The 8,141-nt window shown below is 46.8% G+C and overlaps 1 protein-coding gene across 1 annotated transcript in view; it reads left to right on the forward strand.

Annotated features, from left to right (window-relative positions):
* LOC311321941 (utrophin-like) overlaps window positions 1–6,829 on the forward strand; it is a gene marked incomplete at its 3' end in the record, with an annotated part of 104,371 nt that extends 97,542 nt beyond the window's left edge. Inside the window, exon 50 of the mRNA XM_084453956.1 lies at window positions 6,715–6,829. Within this exon, the coding sequence (XP_084310082.1) occupies window positions 6,715–6,829 (115 nt within the window). The remainder of the gene's footprint in view (window positions 1–6,714) is intronic.
* Between the last annotated feature and the right edge of the window lie 1,312 nt (window positions 6,830–8,141).

Below are 8,141 nucleotides of genomic sequence, written 5' to 3' on the forward strand. Positions count from 1 at the left end.
TTGTGAGGTGCGCGTCCGTACGCTGTGTGCGTGTGCGTGTGTTTTCGTACGTGCGTGTGCACCGGACGCGCTCAGTGTGAGATTCCGTCATCAGCGATCCCTCACTCTTCTTTTAGTCTTCATTCGGCTTCCTGTATGTCCACCAACCAGACAGCTGTCACATCAAGAAGCCAGCCAATCAGCACACTGTTCACCCTTCCCCACCTGAACACAGTGATAACCCATGTACCAACACGTGTGTATATTATATTATATTATATTATATTATATTATATTATATTATATTATATTATATTATATTATATTATATTATATTATATTATATTATATTATATTCCCGGATCCTGGGTTTCTCTCAGTAATATCATCAGAGCCGTAGACAGGTGTCATATTGCCCGTTCTAATCCCATTGTAGCTCCATAAAACGCTGACAAAGGCACTTTCTAAGAAGCAGAGACGCTTTGGTGCCGATAGAATTCAGGACGGCTCACTTTTTCACAAAGCACTCGCAGACACGTGAGAGAGAGACAGAGAGGTGGAAAGAGAGAGAGAGAGATGGAGAGAGAGAGAGATAAAGTGGGAGAGGGGCTCGCATTGGCAATATGTACAGTGTTACAGCGCGTCATACCAATAAAGCCAATTTAATTAAATTGAATTGGTGGAGAGGGAGAGAGAGAGAGAGGGAGAGGGAGCGAGAGGGAGAGTGAGCGAGAGGGAGAGTGAGCGAGAGGGAGAGAGAGGGAGAGTGAGAGAGAGAGGCAGGGAGAGAGGGGGATGCACCGCAGAGAGAGACAGAGAGAGGAGTCCGGTGGATAGAGAGTGACAGAGAGAGAGAGAGAGAGGGTCACATGAGGATGAGTGTTGGGTTGGGAAGGAGAGGACGTTTGGAGGGAGATGAAAAAGCAATAATGTGGGAGAGAGAGCTAGAGAGAGAGATGGGGAGAGAGAGATAGAGAGAGAGGTAGAGAGAGAGAGGTAGAGAGGTAGAGAGAGAGACGGGGAGAGTGAGAGACAGAGAGCGAGAGAGAGAGACAGGGAGAGCGAGAGACAGGGAGAGAGAGAGAGAGGTAGAGAGAGAGACAGGGAGAGAGAGAGAAAGAGGGAGAGAGAGAGACAGAGAGAGAGAGAGACGGAGAGAGAGAGAAAGAGGGAGAGATGTGTCCTTGAGAGCCAGCTGGGCGGGCGTGTTTAGTCCCAGAGCTGGGGAGAGACCAGAGCTGGGGAGAGACCAGAGCTGGGGAGAGTGTGTGTGTGTGTGTGTGTGTGTGTGTGTGTGTGTGTGTGTGTGTGTGTGTGTGTGTGTGTGTGTGTGTGTGTGTGTGTGTGTGTGTGTGTGTGTGCGCGAGTGTTTGTGTGCACGGGTGTGTGTGCGCGTGCGCGCGTGTGCGTTTGCCAGTCCACACCCAGCAGAAAGTATTTTATGCTTGCATCTAAATGCCTTATGGAATTAGTTTAATTAATTTGCTCAAATTCAAAGAGTTGAGGAGGTTGTTGAAAGGCAGGGGAGGAGAGGAGGTTGTTACAAGCCAGGGGAGGAGAGGAGGTTTTTGAAAGGCAGGGGAGGAGAGGAGGTTGTTACAAGCCAGGGGAGGAGAGGAGGTTTTTGAAAGGCAGGGGAGGAGAGGAGGTTGTTGAAAGGCAGGGGAGGAGAGGAGGTTGTTACAAGCCAGGGGAGGAGAGGAGGTTGTTGAAAGGCAGGGGAGGAGAGGAGGTTGTTGAAAGGCAGGGGAGGAGAGGAGGTTGTTGAAAGGCAGGGGAGGAGAGGAGGTTGTTGAAAGGCAGGGGAGGAGAGGAGGTTGTTGAAAGGCAGGGGAGAAGACCTCTGTGTATCACTCTGCACTTAGATTCATTACAGAAGACAAGTATGATACACATCATTCTATTGTGTATAGTAAAGTTGATTGGTCATCCCTAGCAGCTCGGCGTGACCATCACTGGTATCTGTATATCTTTAAGGCAGTTATCGGTAGACTCATAGGCGATTTTACCCTCTGAGAGTAGGGGGGGCAACATTTTGATGTGAGAAAAAAAAACAGTTCTGCCGTCCCGTCCCATCTATTTACAAAGAATGCCAATTGTGAACAGTCCTATAATAATAAGAAATCCGTATGACAATTCAATATGCACAAGGCATCAAACTTCATCTAGACACCACAACATGTCAATATGACTTTATGACCGAGCACTAGGCCATACCCAACATCACAACATCAAACTACAACTGCCTGCTGGTGCTAGCTTCCTCGCTGATGGTGATGTTGCTAGTGCTAGCTTCGATAGCCTCTGGAGCACTTCTGCATTCGATTGCACCTGTTGCGGTGTCATTTCGAGTGGTAGCTTCTTCATTAGCATTGCCTTTTTTTTTTTTTTTTTTTGATAAAGAAGTGGTCAATTGTTTTTATAGCTCTTTTCACCATTGTGAGCAGGTTGGCTAGTTGTAGCTTGTTGAGCACTGAGCAGTAGTCAGATCTCTTTTTTTTTTGTGATCAAACCGTAAATTGTTGAGGTCGACAGACGAGTTGTGCCATTGGTGGATTATGAATATATATATTTTTTAAGGTAGCCTAGTTTAAGTAATAAATACACTTTTAAAATGAATGATTTTAAACCACAATTATGTATGTAATAATTGTGTTAATTAGTTAAAAAAAATAAGTTTATTTATTTATTTATTTATTTATTTTAAAGAATTTGAGCAGAGTTGGGCTGGCCAATCAGGGGGGGGGGGGGGGGGGGGCAATTGCCCCCCCTGCCCCCCCTATAAAATCGCCCATGGGTAGACCCCCTTATATTGCTGCCCTACTGGACTGGAACGTTCCTTCCTATCAGACTCGTTCCAGCGACTGGCTTGTTTTTAAGGTCCCTGGAGCTAATACAGAGCTTGTATCTGAATGTCTGAATGTCATTCCAGGACTTTGGAGCAGCATACGAGAACACTGCTCCAAAGTCTTGGAATGACATTCAGACTCGGTTGAAGATGGAGGTTCTCCCTTCAATCACAGAGTTTAAAAACATGATCTCTGTCTTTGGTGATTGGAGTTGTAATTGTTTTATTTGATGTGTGATGTGATGCTTATTTGATGTGTGCATTGTTCACTCGGTGACGCTGTAAATGAGGCGCACCTCAGGGTCCTTTCCAGTTTAAATAAATGTTTGAATGAATGAAGAGGCGGCTTAATGACATGATCAGCTTGAGGAGAAGAGGGAGTTTGATGAAGTGATCAAGTTTCTCGGGGAGCAGAGAGAGACAGAAGAAAGGAGTCTGGATGTTGTGCGTTTTTCTCGGGTCGGATGGTAATGCGCGTGTGTGTGTGTGTGTGTGTGTGTGTGTGTGTGTGTGTGTGTGTGTGTGCCAGTCCACACCCCACAGAAAGTATTTTTCATATTTTGCTTGCATCTAAATGCCTTATGGAATTAGTTTAATACATTTGCTCAAATTCAAAGAGTTGAGGAGGTTTTTGAAAGGCAGGGGAGGAGAGGAGGTTTTTGAAAGGCAGGGGAGGAGAGGAGGTTTTTGAAAGGCAGGGGAGGAGAGGAGGTTGTTGAAAGGCAGGGGAGGAGAGGAGGTTTTTGAAAGGCAGGGGAGGAGAGGCGGCTTAATGACATGATCAGCTTGAGGAGAAGAGGGAGTTTGATGAAGTGATCAAGTTTCTCGGGGAGCAGAGAGAGACAGAAGAAAGGCGTGTGGATGCTGTGAAGTGGAGAATGCAGTTACTGATCACACGTCAGATCAACCTGGCAGTGCTCCACTCTCAGGGAAATAGATATATCCCAGTCGGATATACAGTACATACTTATTTCTACGCTTGAAAATCTTGAGAACATGTCCACACCCACAGGCTATCAGACATGGTCTTGTCTTGGTTGAACATGTCCACACCCACAGGCTATCAGACATGGTCTTGTCTTGGTTGAACATGTCCACACCCACAGGCTATCAGACATGGTCTTGTCTTGGTTGAACATGTCCACACCCACAGGCTATCAGACATGGTCTTGTCTTGGTTGAACATGTCCACACCCACAGGCTATCAGACATGGTCGAACATGTCCACACCCACAGGCTATCAGACATGGTCTTGTCTTGGTTGAACATGTCCACACCCACAGGCTATCAGACATGGTCTTGTTGTTACTATGCATGAAGGTGTCCCTGTGACAGAGACACGCTCTTCCCCCAGGAGAGGGAGAACGAGAGAGAAGAGAGAGAGAGAGAGAGAGAGAGAGGAGTTAGCGTAGGGAGACAGAGAAAGAGAGAGAGAGGAGTTAGCGTAGGGAGACAGAGAGAGAGAGAGAGAGAGAGAGAAGTTAGCGTAGGGAGACAGAGAGAGAGAGAGAGAGAGAGAGAAGTTAGCGTAGGGAGACAGAGAAAGAGAGAGAGAGAGAGAGAGGAGTTAGCGTAGGGAGACAGAGAGAGAGAGAGAGAGAGAGAGAGAGGAGTTAGCGTAGGGAGACAGAGAAAGAGAGAGAGAGAGAGGAGTTAGCGTAGGGAGACAGAGAGAGAGAGAGAGAGAGAGAGAGAGAGAGAGAGAGACGGCGTGTCCTGAGGCAGTGACTTGCAGGGATCCTGGTTGGTCTGTTGGTCTGTGAGAGTGATGAAGTCTCTCTCTCTCTTTCTCCATGGCCAGGGTGCGTCCTGTTTTGTATGGGGAAGGGGAGGGGGTGGTTTCTTTAGTGGCTTAGGTCTCGACAAAGCAGTTTTCTTTTTTTTACATTACATTACATTACAGTCATTTAGCAGACGCTTTTATCCAAAGCGACTAACAATAATGGCATTTAACGTAGGAAGAGCCAATGTACTACTACTTGCCAGAACTCACAAGTGCATCTTCTTTCTAAAACAAGTGACTAAGAGCATAATCTAGTGCTGAAGGCAAAGTGCAAGAATCACAATCTAAAGTACAGTGCAATATAATATAATAAGTGCTTAGGTGCTTTTTAAAGTGCTTTTTCAGTTCTGCTTTACTAAAATCCTTCAAAGCAACACAAAGAGCAAAGCAACCTCTTCAAAGTCGTACAAAGATTTCTTCAGAGAATCAAAGCAGCCGTAATCTGAAGCGTCGGGGGAAGGCGAGTTTGAGACGCCTCTCTGTCCCTCAGACCTGTGGGGTACGGGCCCTTCCACAGCTGGCCTCGCTCACCTACCTCATCTTTCATTCGCTTCTAGGCTTCCAGCCAAATCTACACCTTAAATACACGCAAATCACACTGTTCACCCTGGATGGGCGTCCTGCCAGGCCGAGCCCAAGCCTTTTATAAGATTACATCATGTTACCGACCATGCGACTCAATAGTTCCTCAATAGTTCAGGGAGAGAGAGAGGAGAGGGGGGGAGAGAAGAGACCCAGCACAGCTGTAGATTAATGCGCCGACCCGGAGATCAGAGATCAGACGCAGAGATCAGACGCAGCCTTGCGGTTGCTATAGAAACCACTGTAACCACTGTTGGAAACCACTGTAACCATCAGGCTGCAGAAACGGTTGACCCTCGTTGTTGTAGCTATTAGCCTAATAAGCCTAACATAAAGCCTCGCAAGTCACGCAATGCATTGAACGGCTGCTTGGGGTTAAGAGGGGCAAAGATGAGCCTAAAGGCTAGAGGCGAGGGATGAAAAACTGACTATTGATTTGACGTTAAAAGAAAAAATACAAAGAGATGTAGGCTAATTCAGACAGGCGGTAAATGTGTTGCTATGTTCATTGATTGAGGTGCGCCATAGCAACGCAGTTCACCACAAAATGGACTATGCAACTCAACTTCGAGCCTACACTTTTTAAAGCAAATATATTTGAGCAATACTTTTATTTTGTTTTCATAATTATGTTTTGTTATGTTTACTATGAATATGCAATTAATCAAATATTCATATACAGTGTGTGTGTATATATATGCAATTAATCAAATATTCATATACAGTATATATATATGAATATTTGATTAATTGCATATTTCATATTAAACAATAAAGAATAAACCAAACAACTTTAATAAATATATACACTACTCAATAGTTCATCAATAGTTCAGAGAGAGAAATGAGAGAGGGTGAGAGAAGATATATATATATATATATATTAATAATTGATTCATTGCATATTTCATATTAAATAATAAGAAAATGTTTTTGTGTTGTTTTCTTGTTCAGGTTGCAGTTTTCACGTTTCTCCATGCCCCTCATACCAGTAGCGGTCATACTGTGTGTATATATATATATATATATATATATATATATATATATATATATATATATATAATCAATCTCTTCTCTTCTCCTCTCTCTGAACTATTGATGAATTATTGAGTCACATGGTCAGTAACATGATGCTACTGTCTGATGTTGACGGCCTGTTTGCGTTCGTGTGAACCTGAGACATGCCAGAGGCCTGTAGCTATTGGAGGATGGCGCGAATGCGAGTGCAGCCATGGCCTTTGATGTGTAGGAAACAGGCAAACAGGAAATGCCAGAGGAAGTGGTCATTAACTCTCTGATTATGCGGGGGCACGGAGCCAGAGATGGGCCCTCACTCTCTCCCATCAGACCAGCCACTTACACACTCAGCTGGCTGGGCCGGAAAGCGCGTTAAAAACCTCGTTATAAAAGCACTCACCTCGTTACCGTGCTGCGGTTACATAAACCTCAGCATTTCCTGTCTGCTGTTCCCACCGGCGGAACGTTCAGTCGCCTCGGTCCCCCCCCCCCCCCCCTCACCCAGAACCATGTTCTCCTGGTTTCACCCGGTTCTCTCCCCAGAGAGGCAGAACTCGGAGAACCCCGAGGTCCCTACGAGTCCGGAGGGGGCCTGGCCCCCGGAGGAGCCGCGGCTCTGACCGCGCTCCACGCTGGTGTTCTCAGCAGGCTTTGGAGCAAAAATGGCATCTGGTTAGGATTCTGAGTGGCCAGCGTGATGATGATGATGATGGCTTCGCCGGCTCTGTGCGGAGCGAGTACGGACGGCTGTGTTTCAGCCAGCCCAGATGTGTTTTTGTCTCGGTCCTTTCCGTCACGCCGGGTTATACTGCGTAGGTCTTCAAATCAGGGAGATTTTAAAACACTGGTTCCAAGCCACACACACACACACACACACACACACACACACACACACACACACACACACACACACACAGTCTCTCATGTTTTTCCCCTAAGTCTTTGATCCTAAGATTACTCATATCTTATCAGCTTCACCCACATATCCTCTCCGGGTTGTTATCGCAAAATGGAAGATCAGACCGAATGGGGGGGGGGGGGGGGGGGAGTTTAAGTAACCTTATACCTGGCAACCCTCTAGTCCTCATCACAGTATTCATGAGTTGCTAGATTGGTGTGTAATCCTTCTGGCGTCCTGTGTCTTTGTGTTTGCCCATCGTGCTTCGGTCTGCTCTGATTGTGGGAGGCGCGGGCGGGTTGCCAGATAATTGTCGTGTGTTTTTCATCTTTTGGACTAAATCTTGTTTGTCTTTGATGTACGCCGCCCGCCTGCACACTTGGAGGGAACGGCGGGCCATCATTGTGTCGACTCCCACTGCTGCTGGCAGGGAGATCTATAAACGGATAGCTTCATCACACCTCCCATTGCTGTGTGTGTGTGTGTGTGTGTGTGTGTGCTAGTTTGTGTGTGAGAGGGAGAGAAAGAGGGACAGTGTGCATGAGAGTGTATGTGAGAGAGAGTGTATGTGTGTGTGTGTGTGTGTGTGTGTGTGCGTGCGTGCGTCAGTGCCTGCGTGCGTGCGAACCATCTAACGAGACGCTTCCCAGCATGAACTCCCAGCGGAGCGCCCGTGACACACCACGCGGAGAAACTCAGAAACGCTCGTCTCAAGACTGTTATTCTTTTTTTTGTCTCTCGCTCTTGTTTCAACCTCGGGTTCTTTCGACCGCAAACATCAACTGATCGGTAAACTCAACCCCGCTGGGACGAGGCGATCGGTAAACTCATCCCCGCTGGGACGAGGCGATCGGTAAACTCATCCCCGCTGGGACGAGGCGATCGGTAAACTCATCCGCTGGGAAGAGCGGTCGGTCAGATACCGATCCGGGATCCTCGGGTTCGCCATGGGCCTCAAGCGGCCGCGTGTCTGAGAGTCTTGTGCGAAGCTGATGTGACAAGATGAGGTGTGTGTGTGTGTGTGTGTGTGTGTG

This window comes from Borostomias antarcticus (assembly GCF_949987555.1).
Source record: "Borostomias antarcticus genome assembly, chromosome: 19".
NCBI lineage: Eukaryota > Metazoa > Chordata > Actinopteri > Stomiiformes > Stomiidae > Borostomias > Borostomias antarcticus.